This window comes from Phaethon aethereus (assembly GCF_964289735.1).
Source record: "Phaethon aethereus genome assembly, chromosome: 8".
NCBI classification, from domain to species: domain Eukaryota; kingdom Metazoa; phylum Chordata; class Aves; order Phaethontiformes; family Phaethontidae; genus Phaethon; species Phaethon aethereus.
The window spans coordinates 28,240,044-28,260,831 of record NC_138584.1 but is presented as its reverse complement, the minus strand read 5'-3'; the positions used below and the strand labels follow the sequence as shown (position 1 = coordinate 28,260,831).

At 39.3% G+C, this 20,788-nt stretch overlaps 1 protein-coding gene across 1 annotated transcript in view; it reads left to right on the top strand.

Annotated features, from left to right (window-relative positions):
- Window positions 1–1,070: 1,070 nt before the first annotated feature.
- EPS15 (epidermal growth factor receptor pathway substrate 15) overlaps window positions 1,071–20,788 on the top strand; it is a gene marked incomplete at both ends in the record, with an annotated part of 50,167 nt that continues 30,449 nt past the window's right edge. The window contains 9 exons of the mRNA XM_082003075.1: window positions 1,071–1,241; window positions 9,133–9,174; window positions 14,187–14,276; window positions 14,625–14,672; window positions 15,678–15,773; window positions 16,194–16,259; window positions 16,718–16,843; window positions 17,307–17,366; window positions 19,525–19,725. Of these exons, the coding sequence (XP_081859201.1) occupies window positions 1,071–1,241; window positions 9,133–9,174; window positions 14,187–14,276; window positions 14,625–14,672; window positions 15,678–15,773; window positions 16,194–16,259; window positions 16,718–16,843; window positions 17,307–17,366; window positions 19,525–19,725 (900 nt within the window). The remainder of the gene's footprint in view (window positions 1,242–9,132; window positions 9,175–14,186; window positions 14,277–14,624; window positions 14,673–15,677; window positions 15,774–16,193; window positions 16,260–16,717; window positions 16,844–17,306; window positions 17,367–19,524; window positions 19,726–20,788) is intronic.

The window sequence follows — 20,788 nt, the reverse complement described above, 5'->3', positions numbered from 1 at the left end:
CCCTCCATGTCTTCTTTTTCTTGCTGGAGCATTGACAGTAATTTTACTGACAGGTCAGTAAAAGCAGAGTTTCTATAAAACCTATAAAACTAGACAATAAGTGGGAAGGAGGGATGCCACATGTTTCATGACAGATGATAAGAAATAGCTGCTCAGAATGACTGCCAGCTGAGGAATGACAGGATGCAGAGGTGGGGCATGAGCATTAGCACAAGCATGAAACTGAGCTGAAGAGGACAAAAAATGCAGAGTGGTAGAGAGTTAAGAACAGAGAAAGAAAACAAAACACACTGTGAAACCTTTCTGATAAATGACTCCAGGGAATTTCCTCTTATGGGTCCGAATGTGTATTTCAAGTTTAAATTTGTGCCTAATCCATCTTGGAGTAAAGTAAAAAACAGGAATGTTTTCTCTCCACCCTCGATGACTGATGTATGATGTGGTAGTGCAAAGAGCTCAGAATAGCAGTTGAAATAGCCAGTGTGTGGGTGTGAGCAGGTACAGGAGGAGCAGTTCATGCTCTCCCGTTCACCAGCTGTTGTGGCAGAGGAGATGTGCCTGGGTGAAGCCGGAGCCCTAAGCGGGAGAGAGAGCAGGGGAGAAAGTGGTGACACAAATATCGCTTTCAGCCAGTTTATACACAATCGTTTCTCATGGGTTAGGAGAAAGATGGCTTCCCACTCCAGCCTGCTCCTCGTTCTCTAACTGCCCATGTTGTCTCACGGTTTCTCCTGTCATAAGAGTTGCACATCCCCTTTCTGCTTTTCTCCCTGCAGAAGACCCGCTGTTCCCCTTACTGTTCCACCGAGCACAAGCAGTCTGACGGGGAGATGGAGGTGTACAACCAGCAGTTGCCTGGGCAGGCACAGCATTTCCTGTGAGCCGAGAGAGAGGCCGGAGGCCAAGCCCGGGGCTGCCCCTCACTGCTGCTGAGCCAGGAGGGGATGCGTCGGGTCAGCACATCCTGCTGGGCTCACGCGCTGCTTCCTCCTGGGCCCTGTGCCCAATTCTGTTGCAAACGAGCCCAGACCTGATGCACCTCCTGTTTTGGGACTTCCCCCACCTGTGTCATGACGAAACTAGGGGACTGTAACCGTTCAAAATGCTTGAAGCATCTACAGCAGGGCCAACAGGGAAGGGAAGGGCTAGGAAGTGGGAGTGGGGATGTTGGCCACCTTAAGAGACCAGTAACTCCGACTCCGGGTTTTTGCTGCAGCTGTCTCGAGTGGACTCCGGCTCCGGCGAGCGTGCTCCGGCGCCCGGTTTTGCTTGCGGCTCTCGCTGCCGTGCGCTGGCGGAGGAGACTCCGGCCGCCGGGCGGGTGGGGATCCGGTGCCGGGTTTTGGCCGGGCCGGCTGGGGAAGTTGCTGAAGTTGGGCCGTGAGTGCCGGGGCTGCGGCGCGTCCTTCCTGCGGCCCGGCCGGTGCATGATGGAAGCAGCATGGCCGCCCACCTCTCCCTGACACAGGTACCTCCCGCTAGCCTCCGCGCGGGGAGGGGGCTCTCGCCCCTGCCCGCCGCTCGCCTCCTTCTGCCGGCGCCCTCCGAGGCCTGGCGCCTTCCGGGGGGTGGGATGGGGGGTTCGGGACAGGAGCGGGGCCTGGGGCGGGTGGCGGGGCCGCTTCGACGCCGCTGGGGAGTGGCTCGGTGCTCCCCGCAGGGCGCCTGGGCGGCGCGGCTTTGTGTGCCCGCCGCCGCCCCTCAGCCCTGCCCGCCGCGCTAGCGGCCGCCGGCGCTGTCAGGTGGCGGCTGAGGCGCAGCGCCGGGCGGGTGGGTGTCTGTGAGGGAGGGGGTGGCCGGGCAGCCCCGAGTCGCGACCCGGGGGCGCCGTGGGTGTGGAACAAGATCCTGCCCGGCTGCAGGTGCCTCTGCCCGGGGCCGAGAGCGGGGACGGACCCGGCCGGAGCTCGGCGAGGCGCGGCCGCAGGCGTCCCCCGGGCCGGAGAGCGGCCCTCTGGGCGGGCAGCGCCGCAGTCGTGGCCGGCAGCCCGCAGCGGTCTGGACTGTGGCGGCTGTAATCGCGGCTGATCTTTTGTCTGCTCTAAAGACCCGAGGGCGCCTGGTTTAAACAACAACAAAAACACCCGCCCGGTAGATTCTGAAGCGGGGCGGAGGCGAGGGGAATGTTGGCTGAGGGTTTGAAAGGCGATAGCGCTGGGTTCGGTGGCTGTGCCCGGCCTCCCGCTCGCTTCCCGGAGCTCCGCAGCTGTCAGCGCGGCGAGAAGCGGGATCGAGGGGACAGTGTCACCGGGTGAGCGAGCAGCGTGCGAGAAGATTAGCTAGGGAGGGAGAGCTTGATTTCTTGTTTTAACAGAAACTTCACTCCGAAGATACTGTTTGGAAGCAATTTTAACCTTTTTGGGTGTGTGGTTTTGTTTGTTTTTTTTTTTGTTGGCCCCGTGGTATGGGGGGGCCTGTTTGCATACTGCCTGTACAGGTGCCTAATAATGAAGAGCTTTGCAGGTGATGGTCTTAAAACTTGGAGAATCTTGTCACCATTTTGTGCTCAGGTGATCTCACTTTGCCTAAATCTTTGTTGCTTGCATTTTTTTCCTGCTGGTAGTAGAATTGCTTCATACTGTTGGGATTACTTATTATTCCCTAGAGATTTGATAGCAAATAAACTGCACTTTTGATACATTTTTAATTTCATTTAAGAGTGACATGAGAAGTTTGCACTCCTGCCTGACATAAGCCTGAGGCAGGCCTGTTGGTGCGCAAGCTCCTGGCTTGGGATGCTTCAATCTGATAATTGTCACATTTACAGAAAGTAAAGATGGTAAATAAGCGTGAATCACTTATGCATATATAAGTAAACTTAAAAAGTTGGCAGCAAGGCTACTTAGTTTGCGGTTACTCACTTATGTAGTTGACTTTTGAGAAAATCATCAACTATTTCAAGGAAAGAAAGGAGGATAGTTCAGTGAAAAGATGAACTTCAAATATGTGGAGAAAATAAGTGTCTTTAAAAGTCTAAAGATAGATCGTTATGAAGTAGAGTACTTTCTGCGAAAGCTTGCTTTAACATTAAAAAATGTTAAGTTAGCCTTTTCTGTGTCTCTGTTTTTTCAAGAGTCTTCAAGCAAAAGCAAAAAGTTTAAAACGTCTCCTTACTGAAGGGGTAAAAGTTTTCATAGACCAGCAGCCTTAATGCTGTTGGTCTAAAGGCATGGGCTATTCTCGCCCTTTATTTGGGGAGAGAGGGGGGAATGTCTGCTCTAGTGCTTTCTACAGCAAGACATTATTGCCTACAGGCTGTGTAATCCTTTCATTGTAGAATTTATTTACTTTTTTGGTCACATGGAAGGGGGGCTAAATACAGATGTGATAATGTTGACAGAAGCAGAAAAATCGCCAGTATCCTTAAAACTATTGTGAGTACAGCTTACATCAGTGGTTAAATTGAGGAAGCTATTTCTGTTGTTGACCATTTGTGTATGGGTTTCTTTTTTGTTTGTTTTTTCTTTTTTCTTGTGTTGCATAAGAATTGTCTGAGAAAGTCAAGCAAACGTAAAGATAATTTCGTCAATGTAGTTTCTAACTTCTGGAATTTCAGGGTTATGAAAAGTCATAACAAATTGTTAAGTGTTCTAAATCTGTTTAGATGACCATGAGGAAGTGAAAATGACAGTACGGGGAGGAGGATATGGTTACTGGCTGCAGTTAGCTCAGCTACTAACACCAGCAATAATAAAAAGTGTGCAGAGTGGTACTTTCTGCTGTAGACCACGTGCAGAGAATAAGAGGCATATTAACCTGCAGTCAAGCTCACAATTTTGTCAGACTTTCTTTTTCCCTTCCCATGTTTGGTTTGACTGTGGTTTAACGTAGTTAGGAAGTTGGGTATTTCCAAATGAGACTAGGGTATTTTCAGATGACTTTGCAGCTGCAGTGTCTGAGAGGGCTGGACATGCTTTATTTGAATATCAAAGCTCTGTTTAAGTAATTTGAAACTTTTTGGTGCTAATTGTATTCTGTTGGCTGATGAGTAAAAATATGTCAGGACCATGTACCTGTAGTGAAATTTATTACACCAGGTATGCTTGAGAGAGTGTTACAAACTGAGGGTGATTATCTCCCCATCCTCCCCCCAATTTAATAATAATCTGAAGCACCTTTTATCTCCCCATTTTGAACCCATTGTTGCCACTTGCATTTGCTCACTAAGTGTTATGGGCTGAGCATAACTGTGAATTTAATATGGAACTTCTAAGGGAACTTGTACCAAGTCAACGTTTTGTTGTGGTTGCCTTTAGTTTGGAAAAAAGGTAGCAACATCAGTGAGAAGGAACTGCTCGTATCTCCTGAATTGTCATCTCTTGTTGGAAAACTATAGCCAATATGAGGAGTTGTATTTTTGACATGCCAAGGATGATTGCTTATCCAGCCTGTTTAATTTAGGAAGGGAGAAAGAACAGAAAACTGAAGATGCAGAAAATGCATGCTGAGAGTGGGGAAGATATGTTTGCTGAAAGCTGGTGTAATACAGACTTTCAAAAACTTCTTGTTGCTCTTGAAAATTAATCTTGTGGTTTATTCCGAAAAACTGCCTATGTGTGATTGAGGAGGAAGCTCGCAGTTTGGGGTAGGACTGTAAAGAAATATTAAGACAGAATGGGGAGATAATTTTATGTGTTTGTTTTCCTGATGTCATGAAATACTTTTTGTGAAAAATGTGGTAGTCATCTTAATAGTTGTGAGCTGCTTTGGTTAACAAGACAAAGACATGCAATATCAATTTGTGTCATAATTAGTTGTGAGTCGTGGTTTAAACTTCAGTATTGTGTCACAGAGTCCAGAATGACTGAGTTTTGCTGTTGAAGGGAAGCATGGAATATTACAACTGAGGCTATGCTAGATAGATACCTGTCTAATGCATGCATTGCCAGCATTCGCATCTTGTTACTGGAATACATAGAATGTAAATACTTACAGTATGAGTGACACTCTCGTAGTAATATATATGTTATCTATAACATAGAGCCAAAGCTTTTGAGGTCTCTGGCAGACTTCTGTTTTGGGGTTTTTTTATTAAAGGGATCAACAAAATGATAAAATTAAGATCTTTGGGTTTTGTACTGAAATGAGAGATGTGTTGTTCCTCTTTCTTTCCTCCATGAAATCTAAGTATGCATGCACACTTGTGTATATTGGAGGCTGGCTGCTCTTAAAGCAGGTAGAACTTAATTTTTTTTTAATTTGATATTGCATCAACCATGTTAGAGAGTAGCTGCATCTCAAAAGGCAGTAAGGCAGTGAGCTACTGTTCCATGTTATACAGGCTATGTTCAGTACTGACTAGAAGATGGTGGAGGTTTCCTGTAGCGATTTGAAAATTAAATTGAACCATTCTTAATTACACAGTGACGGACATCTATGCAGAGAGAAGATGGCAGAGTTTCTGCGCATGCTTCAGCTGTTCAAGGGGAATGAAAGTGCTGAGTTTTGGAGTAAATATTTTCTTAACTTTACTTTTGTTATTGCTGTAGGAGATGTGCTTGGTTATAGAATGTAAAGTGGTAGAAAGCTTTACCATGAAACACTTAAGGTTAGACAGTAAAGCAGGAGGGGGAAAAGAGACAAGTTGATTATTCTTTGGAAAGCACATTGTAAGAAAACCAGCTTGCATTTAACTTACCTGCTTTTGGGCTGGCTAGCTTTTTTCTTTTTCTTACTGGTTTATCTCTTGCTTGTAAGCAGCACTGTGCCCAGGCTACCCACTGCTGTAGAAGGGGTTCCAAGTAAGATAGTTCCAGGTAGTTACAGTTGTCTCTTTGGATTAATTTCATACTATTCTCCAACTTTAGGAGGAAGCTGCATCTAATGGTGGAAGAGCACTGAGAGGAACTGCTTGCACTTTATTCCTCCATCCCTTCCCTTCTTGTCTTCTTGGAAATAGAGAGCTGGGATTCTTGCAGTGTTTTGGAGGAAGGGTCCTTTTGGGAGCCAGGAAGCAGCAAGGGGATGACTACATGAAGAAAGAGCGTTTATGACCAAAGTGTGTCGTTTGGCCTGAAAACTCATAAAATTAATCCTAGAGCTTTGCCTCATGATAGAATACAGTATTTTGGACTTTAATCAAGAATAGCTTGTTTTTCCCCTTCTGTCTCATTTGGGTCGGAGGAGAAAGTTATTTTTGTTTTTCTCAATGGACAGCTTTTTGTTTGTTTTTAAACCATTTTGTGTGAAGGAAGGTGGTGGATGGATGGGGTGGACAGACTGGTAGTACTATCTTATTACACCTAAATGCAAGTGTGCCAGAGGGATGAAAACATGGGGATATAAAAGCTTGATTGACACCAGAAGATGAAAAAGGCAGGTGTCCCTGAAGGTGGGTTTTTATTTCCTAGGTTGGTATTCTAAAGTTCATAGGTTTGTAACAAAGGTTGTAATTAGAACAGATGTTAATCTTAAAGTGATAAACTTTTAAATGGAATCATAATAATGTATTTCTATTTTTGTGTGCTGTGGAATCTGACCTTTTCTCCCTCCCTCTTTTTTGCATTGAAAACAAGTTGAACTTAACCTCTGCAATTGGTTGTTATAAATCCCATAAAAATAATTTTGCCAGATAAATTCTACAGCAGCACTTTGAAAGATGTTGAGCAGTATTTTTCTTTTTATCTCAGAAGATCAAGAATATCCTCGTCTATGTTTGTATCTGTTGTTTTATTGTGGGGTATACTTTGAAGGAAAAAACAAGTCTGTTACTAGTAAAATAGCCTGGGAAATTTTTTTGCTGCTATTATACTATTTGGCGTCACAGGAAATTCCAGTTCATGTGGTGATACTGATGTTAAAATGAATATTGGAAACACTAATGAAATAAATGAGAATTACTGGCTTGTACTCCAAGTACTGAATGAAAAGATTGTTTTGCACTTAGTGTTTTCATTGCAGGACTTCAACACAATGTTTCCTGTCCAGGAGTGACAATGATCGGTTTGGCTGTAATAGTGAAACATTTGGCTGAACAAAGGGTGATATTGGGCAAGAGGGATGATGCATGAGACTTGATACTCGTAGCCTGTGCGCTCTCCAGCTCTGTTCTAGTTTTCTGCTTATAGCTTTAACTTGATTCTGTGCCTATACTTTTACATTATAATGAAGTAATACTTAGTAAGTAAAATACTTGATTGTTTAGGAGAACTGCCCCTCTAGATTGCTATTCAAGGTGTAGCTGACTTTGTAAGTACAGCATTTGAGGTCTAGTTAAGAAATACAGTTTGCTTTGGAGCTTTTCAATCACTTTGGAAAGTGATTGAAAGTGGTGTTTGTTATATTGGTGTTACAGTAGTCAGAGGTCTGGCAAAAATCGAATGTATTTCATCAGGCTATTTTAAGGGATGTGTAAATGCCTGCTTAGTTGGTGGCTGAAATAATAAAAGTCTTTGGGCACCAAAGCGAAGTCAGAGCAAGGTTAAGGTATATAAGTGGAGGTACTACAGTGAATACCAATGGCAGTTTCCCAGCATACGTAATTTTTGCTATGTGAGAGGTATTTCCCACCCACCCCCAACAAAGAAAAACTCAGCAGTCTTCACCTGCACCCCCAAATCCAAACAAACAAAACCAAACAAAAAAATCCCTAGAGAATCAGAAACGCCATGTGGCTCCTAGAAGAAACTGAGTCTCTCTGGGCCAGTGTACTTGCTGAATAAGTGGAATTAAAGTTCTCCTGTTATTTCTAGCTGTTCTCCATAATTTATCTTTCTGGATGTCCTGGTGATACTGCATACTTTTCTGTAGTTGAACGGGATCACACTAAACCCCTGATTTTTCCCCTTTTAATATTCTTTGATAATCGGCACCTGTGAACATCTAAGTGCAACAAAAGAGCAACTGTATTAGTTGTTGCTGTAGGAAAATGCATGTGGTTTTATCTAAGCTGTCACCATTTATACACACTGTTAGTAGTGTTTTCCACAACTGTATGATTGATGACAACATCTAGAATACTGTTGGTTTTCATAGTTCAATGCAAACTTGTAAATTTTAAAGCCAAAGAAGCTACCTTGTTTGCATTTGGTGTGTACAAAGGTCTGTAATCCTGGGTTTTAAGATCATGTTCCTCTTAAGGGAGAGAATTCTATTACTGGATGATATTTGAAGTTGTGTGTTTGAGGGTTTTTTTAGTATGTATTGTGTAATTAACTTGCATAACAGTTGTTCCAGCTGGGTTTGTGAGGGCAACACATAGTGATAATTCTAGGGTTATCCTCTGCATAAATGCACCCAGTCAAGCACACAGCCTTTGGTTAGGCAATGTGCACTTCATGAAAATAGTATCTGATTTTGTGCCTGTTTTTACGTCAAGAAAGCGAGGTAACCTTAACAAGACGTTTCTTGGGAATCTCTTGGGCAAGGGTATTTGGTGTAGGCCAAGATATTAGGTTTTGCATGGTTTCAGGCCTTGGGCTTTTCTAGAGTTTCTAAGAATGGTTTAAAAATAAATTCATAAAGAAAGGGCCTTTTCCAAAGAAGCTGTTTTATCCTTGTCCACGTAAGTTTAGGTGAGCACTGAATGTCTGGTAGATGGTTGTGGAATTAAGGCAGAATTTCTCTCTGGCAAGGATTCAAGTTACAAAAACATAAGTTAAAATATTACCTTTTTTTTTTTTTTTTTTTTGCACTATTGCTGTGGATTTAGTTGTGAATCCAGGAATTAATTTGGATGTCTGAAAATTTTACAGACTCATTTGCATATGACACTAAATTCTAAAGAATGATACAGTGGATAACAAAATAAAATTATATTGTGTTGTATTCATTAGAGACCACTTCCTAGCCTGTATAGTTTCAGGTTTTTTCTTTTGCCTATAGATGATCTTGCTTAAGAATTCTTGTTTCACACTACCTAACTTGGTGACCTGACTGACAGTAATCTGATAGTGGTTAGTATCACTGACTTCAAAACAAGAATTTAGTCTTCTAAAAGTTACAGCATGAAGAGCTGTCATAGTTCTCATCTTTTTAAAGAAAAGAACTATATAAATGCTTAATGCTTCTTTGAAGATCACTAAAAAGTGTTTTCTGTGTTCATTTATCCAGGGAGAAGGGAATTGAAATATGGATCTTTAGGGCTAACTTTCTCTCTCTCTTTCTCTCTTTCTCTCTCTCTCTCTCTCACAGCTATCGAGTGCAAATCCTGTGTATGAGAAATTCTATCGACAGGTATGTATGTTCTTGTCAAGAGAACAAACTTTATTTTGTATTTAAAAGAAAGAATATTCTTTTGCTATAGATTTCAGCATGGCCAACAGTGTGTAAACAATAAAGGTTCAAGGAAAATTATTCTGCTTTAAAATATATTTTTTGTAGTAACTGACACTTAGACCTAAGCTATATGAGTATAAATTTCACACTGTTTGTAAGATGACCTATTTAATTTCATAGGGAACTGCCAGGTATGTATGATATACATGACCTTACAGTTATAACAGACTGTTAGCTCTAGGAATGGAGTAAATTCTTGCAAAATACTATGTTGATATGTTCTTTGTTCCTTTTTATAAGTGAAGCTAAATTTCTTGTGTTTATAGTGCAGTTAGCATTATGCAAGACTTGCATGTCTCTGAGTATCCCCAGGGGTTCTTACAGGATATTAAGGAGTGAAATTTGGATGGAAGGCCACTAAATGCCAAAAGAATACATGTTCTTGCAGCTTCACTCAACGGATACAAATCTTTTGACTTTATAATGTAAAAATATACCTATAAATAATATAAATTTTATTTATAATCTGTCTTTTATATTTGAGTCTGGCAAAAATAAGGTATATTAATGCCTATAAATACAGCTTTTTAAAAAATAGCTGTTTTAACTACTCTATAATAGCAATATTTTGTATCATGTGCATAATATACGTTATTGTACAGATATATGAAGACTTTTAGGGAAATGTAAACTAAATGAATGACTGCATAAAACAATTAAAAATAGATTTTTTTTTTTTAATAAAAATACCTGATGAGTAATTGATGAACCCTGTTTAAAAAAAAAAAAAAACAAAACAAAAAACCAACCTTATAGGAAGTTTTTTTACCTTTGTGCAACTGGTAATGTTCCTGTCTGTTTGTCCTAAGACAGGATATAGTTTATATGACCTGTTTATTTAGGAACTTCTTTTGGGTGTTAACATTAGAATGTAAGCTTATCTGCTGGGGGAGAGAAGACCAGGATTTCTATCCACGTTCTATTTTTGGATTATGCTTAGAGGATTAGTCCCATTATCAAGCATATAAAACAGCAGTTAAAGTGTTATCAGCGTATGATGCCTGAAAAGTTTGAACTTTTTATTTTGCTTTAACAGGGGTTTTTCTCCACTGCAGGAGAGTAGCAGTTTTGAAATTGCTAAACAAGGGGAGAGAGTTTACCTTGATCTAAGTTCAGATGGCTCCTGAAGGTTGGAAGAGTTAGTATCACCCTCACAAAGTTTTCCTTCAGTCTGATGGACAAATGCACTGTGTGACTATCCCTAAGCATTGGATTAAAAGCCTTAGGAGAATCCCATACTGTGGTGGTCATTGTAAGGTCACAAGAAAAGGAACTAATTTTTTTTGCATGATAGGTTTCCTAGCTCAGTACTACTGATTATCAGTCATGTATCATCTTTGCCACATGCCTGTCTGTCTCTTCCTCCTGATTGCAATTGCCTAGTCACTGAAGCATGAAGCAAAACGTTGAATAAAGAAACTGAATTTAAGCACAAACATGATACTGGTTCCTAAGTCACTTAGCATCTTGCATTTGTTGGAATATATAGCGTAGTGAAATTGGAGCACTATTTGTTGTCCAGCAGTCTGAGTAGTATGCAGAAACAGGGATTCCTTAAACGTGATGTTACTGTTGGTGAAGTTGTGCCAATGGATTTGTTTTCCAGAGGATTAATTTTCTGACTTGCTCAGCCAAACTCTTTTCTGCAAGCAGGTGTCCTAAAGAGTAGCTTTTGAATGTACTATGTTTAAAGACTTTCAGTTGCACTATGTAACGATTTCCTTCCCTCCCTTAGCTAAGGAGCTGTCAACTTTTGGAATAGAAATGTTAGACATTTCCCACTTTGTCCTGTGGTGCTGGTAGAGCGTGTTTTCATTCTTTCATACCAGAAGCACTTCAGAGCATTCCATGCAACTTGAGAATAAATTCATCACTTGAAATAGCTCTGATGCTTAGTACACTTCCAGTTCTATCACAAACTTAAAGTAATTCATCTTGCATAACATGTGTTGTAAAATGGGTGCAAATCCTGGGCTTTGTACTTAGAATGCAGTTGAAATCTTAACGTTTCAATAGGGACAATTTTCTTTCAAATACAAGTTTTTCTGTATTTTTCAAATACAACCTTTCCTAGACTGACTCTCAAAACAGGTTGAGGTTAAAAGATAAATTTAAATACCTGTGATAAAATAGTAGGAAATTACTTAATCATGTGATGCAGTGTAGCAGGAAAGCAGTATGCCTGAGCTGCTGATGAATTCTTGATGAATCCTCAGTTGAGGTACTTCTTACTGTTACCTTGTGACCTAATGACATCAGCTGTACGGTTTTAAATTTTAATCATTCCTGTCCCCACAAAAAAACAACTTGCAACAAGAGAGTTGTTGGCCGATACAGCTGTGAAAACTGCTTTTTGCACGTCAGAGAAAAAGCTCTACCAAGTTGGTGTGTAACTGACAAACATCAGCGATCTTCTCAGTGCGAGTCAAATGTAAGCCGGTTTTCTGTGCTATTTTAATGGTTAATAAGTATCCCCATCCCAGCATGCAAGATGCAGTAATTTGTAAAGAAATTGAAATCAGCGCTTGAAAAAAAAATTCCCTAAAATTTGGGTAATTAGTTGCACAAAAAGAAACTATATCCATGCCAGGTTAAATAAGAATCCTGCTTAAATCCCTTAAAGTCACCTTCCTCTGGGTTGGAGGTGAGGAAATAGAAAATAAACAGAGCTAGTATTGCGTTGCTTTGTGACTTTGCCAAAAGAGTAGAAAGGTCCTAGGCTGTATGCTTTCTGAGTGGATGCCAAGATTACTGTGCTTATGAGCAAGGTTGACTCCACTAACTGAAAAAGGAATTTGATGCAGTGACTTGGTGTCTTTTGCCTATGATATTAACAGCTCTCTCATACAGACTGAATTAGATCTTTTAAAAATCTGAGGAGCAGGCTAACTACAAGGCTGCAGTGTTGGTACTTTTATTGCCCTCAAGTATAGGAAACAACCTCTTGTAACTAAAATAATATTAGTTAAGTTGAAAACAAAAGATGTTTTCACTTTCATATTAAATGATGCTTTTGGGATTCCTTTCAGAGTTTTTTGTTCACTTCTAGAAGCAGAAGTGTCTACACACAACCTTCATCTGCTGCAGCATGCTTTCCAAATGATAAATTCTCCACAGTCTTTCAGTAGCTAGTTCTAAACCCATCTTTGGGAGCTGTTTGCTTTAAGTACCTTGTGTGTGCTGCACCTTGCAAGGTTGGTTTTATGTTCCAAACAAAATATTGAATATAGTCTTTGTTTAAACACAAAGCTGTGAGACTGTAAATGATGCAGTGCGTCATCAAGTGTTTTGCTCTATATTCCCAAACTCGCTGTTCTATCTGTAGCACCTTTTTTCACTAAGCATTCTCAGGCTATTTCAAAGATGGCCATGATGACTCAGTGTTCAGCAAGTGCTCAAAAAGCATTGATCTTCAAAAGGAGTACTGGGAAATATAATCCTAAATCAAGTTACTCTTTCTGTGTGTGTACTTCAGTTTTCCATGCATGCACACTTCTTTGTACGCTTTCAGTTTTGGTTCTCTGTCTCTTTCTCACCAGGAAGTGTGGAAAGTAAGTGACCTTTGTTGCCTCTTTCCTGTCCTTTGAGATGTTTATTGTGTCGCAAATTCTTCAGAGTTTCAGGGCATCTCAGCTGATCATAGATGGGAAGACATTGTTTTTGAAGATAATATTGTGTAATTTTTATCTATAAAATATTTGATCTCTAGATCTTGTAGGACCTGTACAACTACCTCTGATGTAGTAAACCTGACAGTTTGAATTGACTGAAGATACCCTTAGTCCTCTTCTCCATCCTGTGCCCTTTTTAGGCACCTTTTGCTTTAGGCTTTCAGAGACTTGCAGCTTTTCGTCTATTTTCCTTGTCCTCATGTATGTGACATAAGTTTTACTGATTGCTTCTTCCACCTGAAGGTTTATCTGAGGTACTGTTTTTGTTTAGGAACTTTAATAACAATCTATTTTAATTATCTGCCTGTGGATCCAGTGAGAAACGTATGCAGGTTGATACTCTGCTAAAACTATCACCAACAACTTCTTTCAGGGATTAAGCATTTCCCTCTTTTGGGGTGGTAAAGGTATCTTCAAGCAGAGCCTTCTTTCTCAGACCATAACAGTAATGAATTCAGAGCTGGACAATTAAATGCAATCAAACTCTGGGACTTCTCTTTCCTTACAAATCAAATGCTTTGCAGGCATCAAAATGCCATGATTACAAAGGACTAATTAGATGGGTTCAGATGATGGCCTAATGTGAACAAGCTTCCCTATCTACTGTGTAACTTGAGAAATTCTTGGGCCTTTGTCCGTACTTGAAACTTTCTACTGGAGAACTTGAAATCCAGGCATAATCAATAGTTAGAAAATTATGGCAGTGCACATTTGATCGCATATGTATTAATGTGTTTTCCTCAGTTTTTAAGTGGAATTAATCTAAATCTTCATTGATAACCTGCAAGAGTAAGCTTGTGTTTGGGGTATTGGCTTGTGACTTGGGAGACCTGGGTTACCTTCCTCACTTCTGCCCCAAACTGGGTCATCTTGGCAAAATTCTTATTCTCTGTGTCTGGGTTGCATATTGACAGATGGAGGTAATAGTGTATTTTTCTGGAACATTGTAAAACATTGCAGTGTGAAAGATGCTTAGATATATATGCATAATACATTTTAAATTTGGGGGTCTTAGTTTAAGATACCAACTTCCAAAGCCTGCCTGTGAATATTAAATCTGGAGCAGCTAGTTCAAAATGTCTTCTAATATAACATTTTTAATGAAAGGGAATTTTTCTTTTTTAAAAGAAGTCTGAAGATTGAGCATTTTTCTTTGCTAGCTTTTTGAGAGCCTGTGCCAAAGAGATTGCATCAATTCAAAAGCTAGTTTGTCATGTGAAATTTTTTTTCTCCTTCCAGGTTGATTCTGCTAATGCTGGAAGAGTGTTAGCTTCTGATGCAGCTGTGTTCTTGAAAAAGTCTGGATTGACAGATTTGGTACTTGGAAAGGTATTTAATGACAGTTATTTAATTATCCTGTCTCTTGCTTCGGTTAGTATCCTCTGTAAATTAAAGTACTTGGTGGTACTACAGAATAGGTGGTCTTCTCTAATGTGTTTTCAGTTGTGCTATCCAATAGTTTCCAACTTCAGTATCCTTGCTTATTTTACTATGTATGTAGTGCATGGTGGAAATTAAAACACTGTTTAAATCTGTCACCACAAATAAGTGCTATCATGAAAGTTAAGACCTGAACTTTCATCTGAGAATGCATTGTTAAATGGAGTGAGAACTTGCCAGCTTCCTCTCAATGTCGTAGAACACTTTGTCTTTTTTCTTTTTTTTTTTCTGTTTTAGATTTGGGACTTGGCTGACACTGATGGCAAAGGTATCCTGAACAAACAGGTACGATAATTTGTATGATATATGAGGTTACTCTAACCATTAGTAAATCTTGAAATAAGATAAAAGTTAAGATTTCTAGTTCAGGAAGGTAGTTTTTCTAGCTGATTCCTCCCTGCCCCAGATTTTTGTAATCAGAACTAGGTATGTACTTCCCATGTGTAAGCTACAGTAGTGTAAGCTACAATAAATTAAGCAGCCTTCAGCCACCTCATCAGTTTTTTTTCTAAGTCATAAAATGAGCTACTGTGTAGCTGTGCAATACAATATACTGAGGGTTAATGTACTGTATTTACTACAAAGGTGACTTCCGCTTAATCTTGGAGGAAACAATACAGAAATTAAATTCTAGTAAAATCTTCAAAATTCTTATTTATCTAGCTTTGGATTTCACATTAGTACATGCTGTTTGGAGTTGTTCTTCCAAAGTTGTAGCTATGAGCGGTATGGCAGTCAGACTCGCATATCAGTGGTGCTACTGAAAAGCTAATTGCTGTTTAGTTTGAAGTATAGTTATTTAAATGACGGCCTGTGGAGAGCTAGCTGCTTCATCCCATGGTAAGAAAAGGAGGAGCTGGTAGCATTTACCAAACAATTTTTTTTTTTTTTTTCCCCAGACTTCTCCTTTTGGTTAATTTTTCGCACATGCTCTACCTTTCTTTCCTCCTCCCTGTCAACTGCCACCTTTGGGATCAACTCAGTTCCACCAAGATAAACAGCTGTAACTTGCTACTTTAAATTTTCACTGCTCTGCTGTGGAAGAGCTGAGTGCTGAGAACTGACTACACTAGCCAGGAAGCTACTCCATGCTTGGAGCTAGTAATTACAAACTTTGCCTCACTGGAGGTGTTCAGTGGTTGCTGACTGTTGTTATCTGTCACTTTGTGACCCCCTTTGAAGCCATTTGCAACTCTTTGTATATATAGCAATGCTAGAAAAGCTCATAATTCTTCTGAAATTTTAGTAATTTCATATAATAAATCCTTTAAAATTTCTTTTCTCCTGTAGGAATTTTTTGTGGCTTTACGACTTGTAGCATGTGCACAGAATGGATTGGATGTTTCCCTGAGTAGTCTTAATTTGCCTGTTCCTCCACCAAGATTTGTAAGATTTCTTTTTTTAATTGAATATATAAACTCATTAATAAGAACTGCTTTTAAGTGAACAATTAGGAAGGCTTGGTATAAATACTAAACACATCTGAAATGGATGTTGTACGACAATAGGGCCCTACAATAGGGGAAAATTAAGCCATGTGGAATAAGAATAAGGTGCTACATGTTCTAGTGGGGATTAGAATAGCGTATAATTTAAATATATATATTTATTCTGTTAGCGTTGTCCTTAATGGAAGAAACATTTTACATTTCTTACTGTAAATTTTGTTATCTTTAACTAAGGTATGAGAGACTAAAATGCAGTTCTGGCTTTGAGAAGGAGTACCCTCTGAAATAAGGGAGTGGTTTTCCAAGGTCAGAACCGTTTCTCTTTTAATGTGTGGGTTTTTTTCCTGTTTTTCTTTAGACTGATACTAGTAGTCCTTTGCTACTCAGTGGAACAGCATCAAGTGATGTACCATGGGCTGTTAAGGTAAACTAAAGATCAGGCTATTACCTAGAACTATGATGTGGTTTGCAAGAAAACACAGGTCTGTTTGAGGAAAAATATAATGCTACTGGTAACTATAATTTATGAAGTGTGGTAAATTATCATTCATGTCAAATCTGTAATTGGGCTAGTAGACCTAATGTGATAAAAACACTTTTCCCTTGAGACATCTCTTTGTGTTTAGAAGTTTGATTTGTTGGGAATAGTTACCTGAAGCCATGAAAATAACTGAAGAATAAATCTCGCTCAGTTTTGGATGAGTCTCTAGCTGACTAAGAAATAATATGTTTTTCGTATTTTCTTTTAAATGTCAGGACCTGCAATCTGTGTGTTTCCAACTGTAACCTAAAAAAAAAGTTAATACTTTTGAAAGAACTACTGCTTCTTAGCCTATGAGTATGACTATTTCAATAAGTAATATTTTTCTTTTGCGCCTACAGCTGGAAGACAAGGCCAAGTATGACGCTATTTTTGACAGCCTAAATCCTGTGAATGGACTGTTATCAGGTGATAAGGTGAAACCTGTGCTCCTTAACTCAAAACTGCCAGTGGATATCTTAGGACGAGTAAGAATATTTTTCTACTTAATTGTTAATTCACAAATAACCGTATTACACTTAGCAATATCTGTTTCTCAAATTGCAGTTTTGTAGTAATAAGCCTAACTATTAAATACTATCTTATGGAGTGGCCACACGTGTGTAACTGTTACACTGTCAAAAAAAAAAATATCTTTTGATCTTTTGATAGATTGCCTCTTACCACAGGGTATCAGTTACGTGTACTCTCTAACATTTGGTTTAGGGCACGGTGCCATTAAGTGCGCTCTATCTCCAACTTAAGAATCTCTCTTCTTTTGCATGGTTTATATGAATGTATGTTGTCTGCTGAAAACTCATGTTGTTAATCTTAACAGAACTTAGGATATGGTGGAGGAAGGCTGTTCTCACATTTGTTTTTAATGAGGTTTTAAATAGAAAACTGCTGCAGTTTAGGCAAACATCCCTATATTCTGCTTTTTATTGGTAGGTGTGGGAACTGAGTGATATTGACCGTGATGGAATGTTGGATCGAGATGAGTTTGCAGTTGTAAGTATCTTCTGGGATCCCTCTTGGGATTTCGAAAGCCTAATGGCAGAGGTTTAAAACAGATGTACTGTGTATTAATTTTTGGCTGTTTGTGTGCTTCATTTACTGCCTTTATTCAGAGACTTTAAATGAGTTTTCGTACTTCAATTAATGTTTCTGTCAGTTTATTGAGTGTGTCTCATTACGCAGCAGCAACTTTCTTTGTGGGCTAAATGAGCCATTAAAAACTTATACCTGTGATCTGCTGTCCCATGAGAGACTGAGTGATTTCCCTGAATAGGTTTTACCTTGACTTTCAGTGTTTATAGTATTTGAATGCCTTGAGATATCTTTGAGGAAAATTTTAAAGAAATTCTGTATAAATTCTTCAAAAGTTTGTAGCAAGTTAGAATTTTAACACTATTAAATGCCAGGACTGATGAAATAATGTAAGAAGAGGTAAATAAGTTTAACTTCCCCCCCCAAGAGACGGCAAGTGAGAAGAGACTGGGAGGCTCTTGCTTTTGAAGACTGTCTTGATTGCAATAGTAACCATGCATCAACTTTTTCTCAAAACTTGCAGCTTGTTTTCACATGTAAGTGAATTGGAGAGGAAGGAATTATACATTCACTCTGGAGGAGAGGGTTTCATTTTATGCAGAGAAGTATCAAACCTAACTGTAAAGGTGTAGGAAAGCTAACAAAATATGCAGATTCTTCTGCACTGCAAGAATCTTGAAAAAGTAATGTGACCTTTCTGTCCTCCAGTGGGAATCAAGACAGCCTTTAATTTTAATTTCTACAAACTAAACTATTGCTTATCCTTCAGAGTCAAAATTATAAAATAAAAAGAAAGTTAAAAACACCTGTTTAATAGCCAAGAATTGATGTTACAGACAATGTCAAAACTTTGCGCCTTTTTTCTTTGTTTGTTTGTAACATAAATATGATGAATTTATATGATGGATTTATCTTTTTGTGCTGTCATGTTGCTGTGGTTTAACCCCAGCTGGCAAATAAGCACCACGCAGCTGCTTGCTCACTCCTTCCCCCTGTGGTGGGATGGGGAGGAGAATTAAAAAAACATAAAACTCATGGGTTGAGATAAAAACAACTTAATAGGACAGCAAGGGAAGAGAAAATAATAATATATACGAAATCAGTGCTGCACGATACAATTGCTCACCACCCACTGACCAATGCCCAGCCGTGGTGTCCTGGAGAACTGCCCCCAGTTTATGTATTGAGCATGATGTCATACAGTATGGAATATCCTTTTGGCCAGTCTGGATCAGCTGTCCTGGCTGTGCCCCCTCCCAGCTTCTCGTTGTCAGGGCATGAGAAGCTGAAAAGTCCTTGACTAGTGTAAACGCTAATTAGGAACAACTAAAACATGAGTGTGTTATTCAACATTGTGCTCATACTAAATACAGAACACAGCACTATACCAATTACTAGGAAGAAAATTAACTCTATCCCAGCCAAAACCAGGACACATGTATATTTTTTGAGAAAGGATAAAAGTGTTAAAATTGCTTTCTTGAATATTGTTCTAGTCATCTTCAGGCACCTATATGCTTCAATTTCTTCTGAAACCAATTCCTTTAAGACCGTAGTAGTTACCTATATGTGATTTCCTGTGTTTATGCTGTAATGTTTCAGACTTTTAGCTTTGAGATCACAGGATTGATATTCTCTAGGCAAATGTTGGAGATAAACTGATAATCTGTAAAGTATTATAACATTTATTTAAGATGCAGTTCTGTGTCTTGAACAACAGTCATAAAATTATTAAAATGTACAACCACAACAGAAGAATAGTCACTAAGGGGAGTGACTCCTGGAAAAACAGTGAATACATTAAAACTGTTTAGTGTTTGCCCAAATAAAATTCCACAAGTGGTGGTACAAGCTTGGTAATATTTAGGAGAATCATTTTAATGTTCTAAAAGATGCCGAATTTAATTTGCTAAGCACTGAACCTCAAAAGAAAGTAGCAATGATAAATACGGGTTAGATGGCAATAAACTGCAATTCAGTTGAGGGGGATTGTAAAGGAGAAACATAATGAACAAATGCTACAAACTTAAATCTTAACTAATTCTTAATTTTTTTTTATATATATATAGGCGCTTATTTCTTATATACTTACATCCACACACCTTGTTTTCCTGTTCAGGCCATGTTTTTGGTGTACTGTGCTTTGGAGAAAGAACCAGTGCCAATGTCCTTGCCTGCAGCATTGGTGCCACCATCCAAGAGAAAACCTATTAGTGTTCCAGGAGCAATGCCATTAATTCCATCTTCAACATCTACCAAAGAGTCTCATCAGTCCTTGCCACCTGTAGGCATTTTAGCTGCCAAAACACCATTAACACAGGTATAGTTCTGAAGTTACTTGGGCTTAGAAGATTTCTGCTCTTAATGTTGTGCTTTGGAGACTGCCTGTATGAAGGACCTTGATACAGGTTTTTAGTTTCCTTCTTACCCTATTGATTGGTTGATGAATTTGAGGAGGCTGATGGGAAGACCAGGTGGAGAGGTATGAAATTTATCATCTGCTTTTTCTAGATGTCTTCAGATATAAACAGTTGAATAAAAGAATATTATTTAGTAAAAAATTTGCAGATACTTAAAAAAAATATTTCAAGGCATCAAGCTCAACGCAAAGGTCAGAATATTAAGAAAACAGTTTGAAAATGTAGTCCAGGCACACATCTGCAGAACGTAAGTCTTCTGGCTGAAGTGTGATTTGAATATGGACAAGTTCATAAAACAAATTGTGGCAGGCATGTATGTGTGTGTGCATGCCTGTAATTTGAAGAAGACATTAATGAAAATGGAATAGATAAATGCAAGCAATGGGAAAAGGAAACAAAAGGTCTGACATATCTACCTAAACACATGAGACACTGTGTTTGTTTCGAATGTAATTATTAAGATACTTGATGCCTCCTAACCCTGCCCCAGGCATCTTATTTAATCCTAGTCATTTTAGAATGCATATTTGTGAAAATGTCTTTCCAAGTAGATTATAACTTCCTCTATTCAAATTAAGAGAAAATTGAGAAGGAGATCTAAGCTAAGAATTGTAGTACTTAGTGCATAAGATACTGCTTGGACATTTGGGTACCCATATTTGAGTAATCAGTAAGAAACTGGCATCGTCGTTCTGGAGGTGCCAAGGTTTTCATCTGGCAGTTTACTTGGTAAGTCTTGCTGTGTGGATTATAAAGCAGTGCTATTCCGGATGAGTGTTTCAGTGTATATTTTGCGTACAGCAGCATTTGGGATTCATCTAAGTGTCCTTTTACACTGAAATGAATTAGCATCCACAAGCATGCACCTGAAGTCATTTTCACTCAAAAAAAAACCCAAAAAACATCTCTAGTGTTTGGAAAAATTGTTGAAGTAAGAGAAGTGGCTCTAATTCCTGTCTTTAC